Here is a 14040-nt window from a genome sequence, read left to right on the forward strand (position 1 = left end):
AAGTGATGTTTGAGCTGAAACGTTCATATCAGTTTCTATGACAACTCATTGTAGGTCACAGATTTCTAACCCAAGAAACCTCTTAATTGGAGAGTTGCAGGTCATTTGTACTAATCAAATTGTTGGCTACTTTGCAAATGCTTTTCTCACTGACCCCAAACTCCCAGTAGGGCCAGACCACAGAATAATTGTTCTGCAGTATGCCTCTTAAAATGCTTGATGTGATGCAAATAACTTATCAGTAACAATTAATAGCATGAGAAGCATTATTTTAAATTTCATGAGCAAAAAAAGCCTTTAATGTTATTTTCTCTTGCTTCTGCAAATCAGATCCAAATGTAAGATAAGTTTTATCTACCTACAGAAGATTCTTGGTTTATAGCCATTGTTGCTATGCTCAAATTTAGTAAGCTTTCACAGAATTCTGCACAACAAGTAAACATAATTATAGCTAGGAAAAAGGACAACATCTATAAACATATCAGGAATCCTGGGAAAGGGTTTGTATGCATAAAATGTTGCTTGCTTTTTAACAATTATTTCCATTGATCCATTAAAATATACTGTTTCTCTGGGCCAAGCTCTCCTCAAAGCATATATTCCTGTATTTCAAAGCCAGAACAGCCTGTCAGGTCTGATCACCACTGCTGCACTTCCCAGAAAACGTTACCTGGTTATGCTTACAGTAAGACTATGCCATTTTTGAGTTTCCAGTGGCTTACATAAAGAAGAAAACTTTAGCTGACTTTAGCTGAGCTGGTAACTTTGCCTTTGGCATTGCAGCTGCTGCACTTGATGGGTTTTCTCTGGTTCCCTGTACAAGGGATATCTGAAAATTCCTTACTGTTTTAGTGAGTCTTGAGCACAAAACTGAAACTACTGGATTCAAGTAATGATTGGTGAATATCAGCTTTATTTTCAGGGGAAAAATGTATCCTTCTCACTTCTGATGGTCTGAACGAAAACTTGAAGGCTCAAGTACCAGAAAAAAAACCCCAAACCAGCAACCAATTTTATTAAGTTCCACAATTTCCATACCAGTTTCACATCTGGAGACTTTGAGTCATGATTTCTAAGTGTCCATCTGCTGAAGTCTTCAGCATTTGACAGACCCTCGCTGCAGAACACCCCAGCACAGTGGAAAGGGCAGGGCAGAGCAGGAGTTATGAGGAGGGTGGCACTACATGACAGAACGTGGCACATGGCATTCTTCAGCTTCCTCTGTTTCTCAGAGACACCCCAGATTTCTCCCTAAAAGCATGCTTCCCTTACTGACAGCGCTCTGCACCTCCTGCCTGCAGGAATATACCACAGATTTTGGCACCACTGCTGTGAAATCTTGAAGCGTTATTTCCTGAGGAGCCTTTCCCTCCCTGCACTGAGGGAAGAACACGAGGCCAAGTCAAACAAAGCTCTTATTCATTGCCTCAGCCCTCTAAGTCACACACCCCCATGCCTAGGCAGGCACTCACAGACACTCTCCAGCAAGAGCCTTCCTTGGGTGTACTCAAACAAGCACAGCCCCAGGCAATGGAAGGAGAAAGGGCCCTCGTAATTGTCATTTATCAATATTCATAAAGAACCTGCCTTAACCCCTCTTGTGCATGCTCAGGGGGAGGAAAAAAAAAAAAAAAAAAAGGAACTCAAAATGAAACGCAACCAAAATAAAAATAAAATGAAATAATAATCTCACTGCTCATTACCGCAGGGGATTTCCTCTCAATGTCACCACTGCCCTGCGCGGTAATTGGCATTATCTGTTATCTCTGAAGCCATAATAAGGTTTGCCACGGGGCATTTTCTGTAATCATGTTTTTATTTGTCAGCCCCTCAGCCGCAGCCAGCCCAGCGCAGCCGGGCAGGCCGCGCGCGGCGCAGGGCAGGGGCCGCGCGGCGCCAATGGCGGCTCGCGCCGGTGATGTCACGCCCAGCCAATGAGGCGCCCGCCAGCCCGCCCCGCCCGGCGCTGCAGCATTCCCCACAGGCACCGGGAACGGGCTCTTCCCGAGCAAACCGAGGGCTCCTCGTCTGCCCGCAGACGTGCTCACACATTGATTCCCGCAGAAAATACAGCCGGGCACTGAACCAGCTGAGCGCTGCCCCGCAGTACGGAGGCAGCACGTTCAAAAGGGGCTATTGATTCGGGGCACCCAGCGGAAGTACCCTAAAGGCCCTGAATTTAGGAGAGCAGACACACCCAGTACTAGGTGAACCGCATCTTAGGCAAAGGCCATCTGTTACGTCCAAAGGAAACTTCCCAAGGTCGGATAGACTTCCATCGGTGTCCGGGGAACCTCAGGTCCCTGTGCCGTTCCCTGCGCGGCTGCTCAGCGCGTCCGCTCCAGGCACTGCAGCACAGTGCAGAGCCCTCGGAGCACAGGGAAGGGCTGGAAGGAGAAGCGATAATGCTGCATCACCGAGCCAAGTGCTTGGCTTGCCAGCTCAGGCAAGGCAGCGAGGTAGCACAGACCCTACGGGATATGCCTGCGTGGTGCCATTCGTGCCCGTGGGTCCCTGGCGTGGCACGGTGCTCTGTACACACAAAAGTCCTCAGAGGACCCTACAGTGCCTTACCCATAAGCGTTCCCCCACGGCCAACCTGCACCACAAAACCCTGTGAGTGACTGCACCACAGAGTGAAGTACATCAAATATTCCCCCACTGTTTCCAGTAAATAAAACAAGAAGAGAAAGCACATACATTTTTAAAACAACACACAGACTCAAGCCCCACACCTATTCTGCTTCCTTTTCTCAGCTGCTTGTTTGAAAACACCTCTCAGACAGAGGCGATCTCTCCACGCAGTAGCAGCAGAAGCCTTTTACTTATGGGAGGAAGATTGGGGAATCCTTTCTAAATCTTTGACCCAGGAATGCTGGTGTATCAATGTGTTTTGAGCAGTGAATGCTGAATGTAGTTACATACAGCTGTTAAAGTAAGCCACAGGTATTTTGCAGTGTTTTGGGATGTACAGGAAGAAGATGGGACTGTTACATGGGGCTGGGGACACCAGGCTATCAATCTACTCTGCCAGTAGGCTGGAGGCACCCACATTTAGTCATTAACCAAAGCAGAAGCCTTCATTTTTCAATGTGGTCATAACTGGATAACCTGGCTGATGAGATGATTTGTCATTTCACTGCCCCACGACAGGACAAGGTCAGGCTTCATTGCTTAGGAAAGCACATTAAGTTTTACACTCACATATATATTTATGCATGCTCTGATTTTCTGAAAACTGTCCAGAATACAGCACAGAATATAACACACAACACACGAGTCTCAGAGTGACCTGGAGGCAGAGCTTATGATTTACTGCTAACTTACCCAGCACTAGATGCTAGTCAAGTGGGAGTTAGCAAGGAGATGGGATTTACTTTCAAATAAGACTGCTGCCCACAATCCAATATGTTTAACAGAGGAAAATGGATTCCTCGAGAGAGACATGCATCTGCCTAGAAAATTTCACATAGCATTAAACCTGCAGAGGTGCTTGTCTGTCTGTCTGTCTGTCTGACAGCCTCACCACGATCCTCACTCAGTTTATTAAAGTCTCCCAGATCTAGAGGTATCCATAACAAGTCCAAAGCACTAGCATGTATGTGCATATGTGTGCTTTAGTAGAAACTTCTATCCCAGTGGAGATTCTGACTTCTCTGGAATATTCATTTGGAAGAGTAAACAATTTCTCTTCAGCTGTACTTAAACATTTCTGAGTGTTGTTGGATTGGATCCCTTAAGTACTTAGCCAAGTAGGGAACAGAAACATGTATGTATGCAATCCACCAGTGGTTACACTGCCCAGTGTATGTAAAAAATAACAGCTCTACAACCTACCAAGGATCATGCTGGTTCTAAGAAGGTCATGATCACTCAGTGCAGTTGAATAGCAGGGAGGAAAAATTGTGGAATTCACAGAATAAAACTGCTCAGAGGTCACTGCCAACAGAGAAAACTTAGATCCTCTACTTAGGGCATGCAACCTGCTCTTGGCTTCTCTGGGAACTTCTCTGACTACTGTAACTCTGCCTGTGTCAGGTAGGCATTGTCCTCAGGACCTTCTCACCCAGATCCACCACCTTTGAACTGCCTCTTATAAGAAGAGGCACTCTCCTTATACAGTATCCTTTTCTTAATATATCCTCAAGAAAGGCTCTTCTTTCCCTTTCAATTTATAAGAAATATGATCTCTTACAGATCATTATTTCCTGTTCAAAGGACTCAGAGATGTAGGGGGAGGGGGCTAGAAGAGCAAGTTAAATATTTAACATCCATTTTCACTGTGGCCATCTGGTTTGTGAGTTTTCAGCATAGAACTGGGGGTACAGAAAATCCCTGTATGGCTACTGAGAAGTAACCACACAGTGATTATGCAAATCCAGCTACTGCAGTATCTCTGAGTGGCCCTTGGCTTCCTGGAGTGGGGGATCTATGGCTGGCTGTGGCTTTGGAGAAGCAGCCAGGCAGACATAATGTAAGTGTTCTCCCCCAGCCAATCCAAATGCAAGGAGCTGCATTTGTGAGAAATGAGCAGGCAGTTATGGGTCAGTAGCTGTACAGAAACTCTTGTGCTCAGACTGATTGCAACGACTTGATTTCAGTATAATTTAAATTATCTCAACTTGCTGGAGATGAAAGAGAAACTGGTCCAATATAAAATGGCACCTGAAAGCACAGGTTAAACCACACTCCACAGTTAAATAATATGATGGAGTTAGCAAGAAAATTCTTCCCTACTGGAAAGGAAATTAAAAGCAACAGTGACTCAAATGCCCAGAGGGAACTCAGTAAAGGTTGCCAAAAGCCCGCAGGTTTCCAAAACCAGAAGGAAACTATAAAATGACTTCGCTGTATTTGCAGTTGTCCGAAGTTTCTTCAGGGTTTCCTTTTGATATAGTGTGTGTAATTCTTAGTAATTAGTAAGTGGCACAAAAATTATAGAAATGAAACTGTTTTTCCTTGGTGGTTTTGGTTTTCCTGTTTAAAGCCTTCCCTGTGAATGAATTCCTCTCCAGTGAGAAATGATGGACGACAATCTTCTCCATGAAGAGTCTACCTGTGACTGATACACTGTCTCACAGCTGGACAAGAATTAAAAAATACATCAGCACTTTACCCAATGCTTTTAGAGCTTTACAACATCGGTTACTTAAAAATATCAAGATCCCTTTATTATGTAGCAGGGAACTCCCATTGGAAATGGCTGTACTCACCATATTGAATGACTATGGCAGAAGTCTAAAGCAGAGATGATTTGTCGGAAGAACTTCCTGGCTTCTTTTGGTGTCAATCTTCCCTTTTTTACGAGATAGTCGAAGAGCTCCCCACCTGACACATGTTCTAGCACCAAATACCTAGAAAAACACAATGCCAGGATTTTGTAAGTATGTGATCACACCAAGCCCCTCACACTCACACGGTTATATACAAACACCTCTGTTTATACGCAGTCAAGGAGAACACTTCCAGAAATAACAGTGGAAGAGAATAGGAATTTTAAAATCAGGAGTGATTCATATGTTTAACAGGGGTTCTGCAAACTTCAGACCTGCCATTGTTGGATTCAGTGTCCAATGTCGTAGCAAGACATAATCATAATCAGGAAGCTAAAAATTACCCAAAAGACCAGAAGAGGAAGCAGAGAATAATCAAGTATAAGCTTCCACAGCAGGTCTTAAAGCTATAGTGGAGTAACACTTTGTATCAAGAAGCCACAGGTCCTTTAACCAAGCTGACAATTCTTTTATAAAACAGCTGTGGCAAAGCTCCACTCAGACAGAACCAGACACATGTCAAGAAAACAGAATGAATTAAAAGTAAGTGAACAATGTAGATTATGAAAAAAAAAAGAACTACATGTGTGTGCAGCCTATATAAAAGCTTCAGCTTTTGCTGCTGAACAGCAGTGATTTGCTGGAGCAGCTGCCTGGCCTTACAACTCGCAGGTGAAAAATGTGGCACTGAGTGAATAAATGTGGCATTGAGTGAATAAATGTGGCACAAAGGGGACCTAGGAGCAGGAGAGGAAACTCCTGACCTCATCCAGCACTCTTGGCAGTCATAGAGCGAAGAGTGAAACCTTCTGGAAGCAAAGGGCTTGCCATGGATGGACCATCTTCTTGTTTTAAGTAGGGCTAATGAAAGGCAGCCAAGCAGAGGAAGACAGTATAAATCTCTGGAAATGTTGCCTAATAGTGGGAGTGAAACAGTTTTCCCAAGGAAGTGGCAGGAACACCATCAACTGAACCCTTTAAAAACAAACAAGTTTGAGTGTACTTCTCAGTCCCTGCCTCCCAACAGCACATCAGACCAGGCTGAACTGTATGTGCAGTATGATCCCTCAGCCCTTTGCTTTACAGCAGGATAGTTTTACTACCAGAATTAATCCAGCTCCTCAAATTTGAGTGGACAATGAAGAGTAATTAATCCAGGATACTGTCTTTTCTGTACCTCAAACAGCACAATCTCCATGGAAATTTCAGAATTTGAAATGAAAAGTGGAGAAGATTAATATAAATTTGGGGTCTTTATTAGTCCTGTTTTCAATGTTTCCAAAAAGCTAGGACAGTAGAAGGACTAAAAGCAGTTCTGAGGAAAGTAAAGCTTGCTCAGTGATAATGGCATTAGCCTTCAAGTTGCAAAAGTGGGACCTGAGCTCCTGGTCCATCATCATCTCCTGTGTAACTTCCATGTGTCAGTTCCCAGCTACAGAAGGAGAAAGCACTTTCCTGCCTTACAGAAAGAAAGACATTAGTATTGTCTTGCCAGATAAATAAGTACTAAAAGGGCACAAAAATTGGACAAAACTATAAAATTATGGATTTTAGGGAATTAAAATTGTAGTTTTGCATTTTTTGATCAAAGCTGAAATAGTTACAAGAAACATAGTAATGTTGACTTTTTTTTCCATTAAAATTGGTTAAAAAAGAGAAAAATCTTAACTTGAAAATCACATTTGGAATATGTGGGTTATCTTCTCGCCAAACAGATGAGTAGTTGCCCAGCTGTCTGCTGGGTACACCTTGGTAATTTGGAGATCACTTTTTATAGACATGACATTTTTTGAGCAAGTCATTCAAACACAGAAGAAAGCTGATACGCAGCACCCACAGGCACTGGGGTTTCTACGTTGTCAAGTCCCAATCCTTGATTTCTAAGCCTTGGCTAACAGATAGTCTGATACGAGGGTTTGCTGTAGCATTCATTCTCCCTCTCATATTAGAGACAGATCTGGCTAACTATCCAACATGGCAGACCCAATCTTGGCATGGAATCAATCCTAAAATTCTTCTTGACAGCTTGCTTTCTCACTGTGCCCAGCAGAAGCTGGATACAGCAGTGCATCTTGCCCCCAAAATTCAAACTGCTAGCTGCTTTCTTTTTCTGGGAGGTATCTTACAAAGATGATTGCAGTTACAGACATGCAGAACACCCTCCACACTGGCTTCAAACGAACAGTTTTTGAAAAATACAGACCCAGCATTTCTGTCACCCACAGCAGGAACTGCGAAGCAATTTATTTTCATCAACTTCATCTTATTAAAAACACTCAACAAAAATGCACTGACACGTATGAAAAATAAAACAAATTGAGAGACAGGGAACATTTACAAGGTTATTAATTTTTTGCTTGCCACCTAGAAGCAGTAGATATAATAATGGAAATGAACAGGGGAGAGCATTTGAAAAAGATTTGTGCCTATGACAAGTCAAGGGACAGAGAAGCACAGAGACGATGTATTCTGATCTGACAAAGCCCCCAACGTGACATGAGTGAGAAGGACGACAAACACATTCCTCAGTGGCTGAGTGCAACAAAAATGCTGCAGGGATCATTCCATAAGCACTATGTGGCTAAGCTGCAGCTACGATTTGTGAGTTCAGGTTGTTATCTGCCAGGCCTATTCCCTGTAGTACCTTGCGGGGTTTTTTAGGACAGCCCCCAACTAGGAGACTTTCTGTTAAACAAGGGCATAATTCAGCACCTGCCCCCATCTCTGTGCAAGCCAGCATTCTGCTGGCACATTACCTGGCACAGTAGTACACTTGTTCTTTCCAAACAGGCTGACAAGAGGGGTTTCAACATTTCCAAGTGTTGCACTGGTTCTAAGTACCACTGGACAGCTACACAAACCCCACTAAGTGCTGCATATCTGTATCTGCCCATCTGTGTGTGTGTGAGTGTGCCTAAGTGACTCCACAGAAGAAGAGAATAAACACTCTGAAAAGCCGAACAGAAAAAGCAAAGGAAAGAAAGAACATTATTCCCTAGGCTGGAAAATAAGACATACAGACACCACATCTTTCCTGAATCCATGTCACAGAAAAGAATCCAAATCTTCTATGTTCACATCAGCACCTAAAATCCTTTACTTTGGCAAAATGCTATAGGATTGGAAGTATGCCAATGCCAGTTCTTGAAGGATCTAGGAGAAGGTAAATAACATGTAGCCTGTAGGGGAAAAAAACATGAAGCAGCATTTTCATGAGTCTCTCTTCCCTTTTATCTTTCCCAGATATGACAGGTTTTCACTTCATTATTGTACTACTTTTCCAATTTATTCTAAACAAGCAAGCAAATTCTGAAAATCCCAAAACAGTAACCAGAACTTCTCTCCTATTACATTTAGAGATGAAAAGCAACGTATTGGTGAATGAAGTTTTGAGGGTTTTTAATCCTGTCTATGTAAGACTGACAGCATCAGTCTTCCTTCCCATTGTAAAAATGTAAGAAAACCTGCTCTGTAATAGCCATTTCAAGGAGGTTCAGGGAAAGGAAAGACCCAGTCTCTGGCTGGCAGCATGGGCACTACATGCTGTGATGATACAGACAGGACCTGTGTTAGGACAAAAGACTCTGTAAGAGCACTTAGCTCTCACATGTTGGGTGCTCTGGACACCAGCTCTTCTAATCCTTGCATTTCACATGAGAGAAGCAAGTTTTAACAAGCATTAACCTCCTGTTCTTTACTGATAGGGAACTGTGAAGCCAATTGACTTGTCCAGGGTTACAGTCACCCAGTATCAGCGCTGCGATTAGCACCTGTTATCCCTTGTGCCTTCTACTCCATGCTGTCCCCACCACCAATTTCCCCTTTGCCTGCTTGGACATTGGAAAAGCCAGAAAACATCAGAGTTCTGCAACTCAATATGAAGCCAGGTGTATGTTAAAAATAAAGTCTCAATTACTTTTTCCTCACTAGATATATTCTCTAGGAGGTTGCAAATATTTTTACAGGCCATAGCTCACTTTCATAGACACCAAGGTCCACATTTTGCATTATTTTCTCATCCCTACTATAAGCCAAGATGTGAAACTAAAAATCTCTAGTTGAGTTTCAGTTCTTGAAGGAGACAAGACTTTGATCTTTAAAGGCAAAGAAGCTGAATACTAAATACAAGAATAATTGTGTTGATTGGAAAGGAGCAGAGATTGCATCCAACAGCATTCTGTCTATTCCCTTTGCCATTTTTCCATCTGCATCCCATCATCACCACCTTCTCAATACAAGATTCTGAGTTCCTAACCTCAAATGACCCACTACATATCATCAGAGATGCAAGCTTAGAATAATTCTAGGCCTTTCTTTCTTTCTTTTTCTTTCTTTCTTTCTTTCTCTCTCTCTCTCTCTCTCTCCACCCCCCCCCCCTTCCTTTTTTGTTAATTTTATTTATTCTTTCAGGAACCAAAATAGTAAAGTAATAAAAACCCTTACAGTATAGCAAAGGAAGGATGATTTCTGCATGTGAAAGACATGGACAAGATGAATGTGGAGAAATATGGTCTTAGACTACCTTTATGCATCTCAGATTCCAGCTATGCCAGGAACTAGCACAGACCCCAGACCTCTCTAATTCACAGTAGCTTGACTGTGGTTTACTGTGGCTTGTTCTGTAGCCTAGACTAGAAATTTAACAAAAAAGTACTGTGCCTCTCCTCCTCATCACCTTAACTTGTCAGTATTGTAGGGATCACAAGGTGTGAGAGCCGACAAGTTTCACATTTGCAAATTTAGACACTCAGATAAAAAGTCAGTATTTTCCTTTTTCCTGAATAAACTAAGATGTTAGTTTCCAACTCTGGCATTTTTGGTTGTCCTATCATCAGCTCAAACACAAGGCTAAAACAAAACTCAGCCTCACAATCTCTTCACACTTCTACCTTTCTCTACCCCCAGGGATAACACTGCTTGGGTTCAGGCTTGTAGTGTGGGTGTTACCTTTCACTCAGGCTTTTTGTCAGGTCCCTACACCTTGGCTGTACTGGTATCTTTTAGATGTTTTCTTTATTATACCTCTAAGATAATGGTTTTCCTATCCATCCACATAGCTAGAATTTCATGTCTAAATTTAGCTAGGTATCTTGTATCTAAATTAATTTTTCATCATCATCACCATCATTGTATCTTTTACTTTGATAAATGCATTCTGGCTCCAGTTTTGGTGATTCAAAATAGATACCAGACCATCAACTGAAATATCATTTTTTTAGCTTTCCACTTTGACCACTCTTTCCATGCCTCCATTGTTCTCCTTTTTTTATACTTTATCTAGCTTCCTTCATTTCTACATACTGTATAGCCCCTTCTGTAACCAATCTAGGATCCCCTCCCTGGCCTTTGTGGTTGACTTCTGTCTCTGACCAGTCTTCAAAGCCAGCTTCCATCTTCCACTCCTTAAATATCTAGGCAAACAATTGTGTGCTCTCACGGCATCCCCTCTACACTTGGAAGAGCATCATTGTAAATGACACAGCTACATCATCGGTTTTCTTCAGCTCCTTTCTGAAGGCTGGTCTTTGCTGTGATGCTTGACAGCAGCTTGGACTTCCCATTCCCAACAGTTGCTTTGTGTGTGGGATTGTAACCTGGTTTTGTCTCCCATTCTTGCCCAGTGCCAGCACAGCAAGGACTTCTCCACGATTAGATAGATTACTGTTGCACTACACTCCTATCACTTAAAACGGCAAAAAAAGACACTTTTCGTGATTATTTCTCCTTTCCATCTGGTGGACTATACCACAGCTTCTTAAAAGGTGCCTTTGCCCATGCCCTGGGGACCTCTGAGGAATAATTCAGAGAGCCCTCACTGAGGCAAAGCAGCTACATGCTACCTCCAAATCAGGACTGTAACTAAAGAAACAGGCTGGCTCTGAGCAATGCCTGGAAAAATGCTGTTAAAGAAAGACTAACTGCCACAGAGATCACCAGGACCATTGTAGTGGTTTGATGCCCTCTTTACTAAAAACCCAAATTATACTAAACCATGACAACCATGCACTACCAGATTTTTTTCTGGCAAAATAACCAAAAAACCCAAACCCAAACGAACACACCAGTTATAATTCGTAAAGAACAAAAAGCTGTCTTTGAGCCAGTAGCAAAAATGGTGGGAAATATTAAAATTCTTGCCAGATGGGATTGCCCACAGCAGCCCATCAGTGGGGTATGCAGCTCTTGTTTTCTCAGGACAATTTACAAGACACTAACACCTACACCGATTATTATTTGTTATTGTAGAAATGTTAAATGGAGAGATCTCTAGATGAAAGCTCATGCTGAAACACAAAGTATTTCAGGTAAGTATTTATAAATGCAAAAAATTAAGATTACCAAGAAACACTCTCTAATGCTTTAGGAATGAAAGTCAATTGGCACATCTTGTTTTAATTAGGCAATAGAAGGTTTGTCCATCAGTGCTTGCAGTTAGCTGTCTGCTAGGGAAGCAGTTAATAATTTGTTTTTATTAAATAATATGACATTTACATGTATAAAGCACAACTTTCCTTAACCTGAACAAGTAGGTTGATCTTCTACATAAGCCTGAATGTACCACTGGGCACCATCACACATCACTGGGCAATGCCCTAGAACTTTTACTATGCCCCAATTAGACTAGATATCCATGTGGCACTTGTTAGTTTTTAAGATGCACAACTTTAGCCATGCACTCCAGCAAGATGCAAAACCCAGTTATACAGAAAGAGATACACACAAAGACATAAAACATCAGGTGAGAATCTCCATCATAACGACAGGTAAGTCTTTAGTTCTCTTCTGTCCTGATGTTTACTGTGCCAACAGCTGTAAAACTCTCTTAAGTTTTGCCACAGAATCAAACACAAACTGAAATGGCTGCACCACAAATGGTAGGGGTTGGCACTGCCACAACCTTGATGAACCATGCTCCATCTCATAGTAATTCTGGCAGATTATTCACAGGGAACTGGCTACTCCTTTTGACCAATTTAGTTGAGAGCTAGAAAGCTCACTGCATTTCAAAGGGATATGTCTGGAACAACAGACCACGAAGAAAAGCTTTTAGAAGAAAAAAGACCTGGTGATTCTCCTTCCAGGCTACCACCCTACTTGCAAAATATCCTTCCATATATATATGGTTGAACATATACATAGCAGGGACGAGGTTAAAAGTTGCCCAAGCTGACATGCTCTGTAGTTCTTTGACAGCTTTTTCTCTGCACTGTTTTCTATTGATTAAATAATCTCTATCAGATATTAAGCCCCTTGTTATTGGTACAGCCTACACATTATTCAGAAGTTATATAATTTCTTATGGCGGGCATGAATTTTTAAACCCTTATTTGGCACTGGGCCAGGAGCTCTGTATTATTTCCCCCTCCTGCCCCTTGCCTGCGAGAAGATGTGCATGTGTTAGATTTCATTTTTCTAAAAGACAATTTTAACTCGAGTTTGCATGTTTGAATGGATATTATATTTGTTTGCTGGTTACATTTGGGCATGAACAGGTTGGGGCTTTTGGGGAAAAGAGGTTGTAAGAGGTTATGCTGTTGAGCTCTGCACCTTTGATTTATTTGGGATGAAAGGTGTTTTGAGCAGTGCCCTCATGGTGTGTAGTCATGTATGCCAAGGTACTGCAGCAACCATCCTATATGGGCACATGATATGGAATGGATTTAGTCAGAGGGATCCACAGCACAGGATAGGCAGAGCTGAGACAACACCCATCAGGCCACTGCTGCAGTTGTTAGTGACTGTATACTTTGCGGCTTTGCTCTTCAGAGCTAAGTGGCCTTTGCTGTAACAACCAGGGCCCAGACACACACAGCACTGCCTACCAAAGTCTAAAAGAGGAGTCAGGCATGGGAATATACTGTGGCTCTGAAGCTACATCTCAAAGAACTGCTCATGTCACAGAATTGCTCCACTATGGGCCTGTTTTTGCCCAAGCCCAGCATCGTGGCCTGGATGATATCCAAGCACACATTAGGCAGTGAGCAGAGGATACAGTCAGGCTTTTGGGTTGAGCTTATTAAGACTGTGTTGCACAGGGTATAGCATTAATTCCCACCACCAGCTCTGCAGGGCCTGCTCTGTGCCAGGCTGGTGTCCTTGTGAGCGGTGACACCTGCACCCCTTCCCTGGCTTCTGGCCAGCTCCTCATCTCCAGACCCACCCTGAACTCCAAACCTCACATGCACTGGCTCCACTCCTACCACTGACTGGCTTTCTTCTGGCTACACATGCTTGTAACTCCAGACAGTCCTAAAACAAGTCAACAGCAGAAGACAAGGGGGTCAAAGTAGCTGGTTACAAATATTTTCCTTAGTTCTAATCAAGGCTCAGGTAAAATGCTATTCTGCCTTCCAGTCTTTTATTTTCTTTCCATGTATTCACAGCATCTGACATCCCACAGCCTCACTCCCAAGGTGCACGCCTACCACAAAATTAATTTTCAGTTCTGGGACTTAGGAGCCACTCTGACTTTCTGAACTCTCCTTCTGCCTTTAGACATGTTTCCCTGCAGACAGACTGAATGCCAAAGTCTTGGCCTACCACTAACAAGAACATGCAGAACCTTTTTTTCTCTTTTCTGCATCCTCTGGCATCTCACAATTAGTTTTCAACAAAAATAAACAGAATTACAGGAAAACCCTGCAGGAGAGGACAGGCAGCACAAAGGCCTCTGCAGACACCCCCAGAGCTGTAAGTCCTCGATTCCTGCTGCCAGCTGATTTTGTATGAGCCAGAAACATGAGTTGTGCACAGGTACGAGGACATT

General features: G+C 42.7%; 1 protein-coding gene across 15 annotated transcripts in view; it reads right to left on the reverse strand.

The window, feature by feature from the left end:
* BRSK2 (BR serine/threonine kinase 2) overlaps positions 1-14040 on the reverse strand; it is a 310976-nt gene that overhangs the window by 88394 nt on the left and 208542 nt on the right. For all 15 annotated transcript variants that reach the window (XM_042038346.1, XM_042038342.1, XM_042038339.1 and 12 more), the window contains exon 4: positions 5214-5354. In XM_042038346.1, the coding sequence (XP_041894280.1) occupies positions 5214-5354 (141 nt within the window). The remainder of the gene's footprint in view (positions 1-5213; positions 5355-14040) is intronic.

The sequence above is a fragment of the Corvus kubaryi genome, unplaced genomic scaffold (genome assembly GCF_017639235.1).
Source record: "Corvus kubaryi isolate FWS band 111438036 unplaced genomic scaffold, C.kubaryi_AGA036_p1.0 37392, whole genome shotgun sequence".
NCBI lineage: Eukaryota > Metazoa > Chordata > Aves > Passeriformes > Corvidae > Corvus > Corvus kubaryi.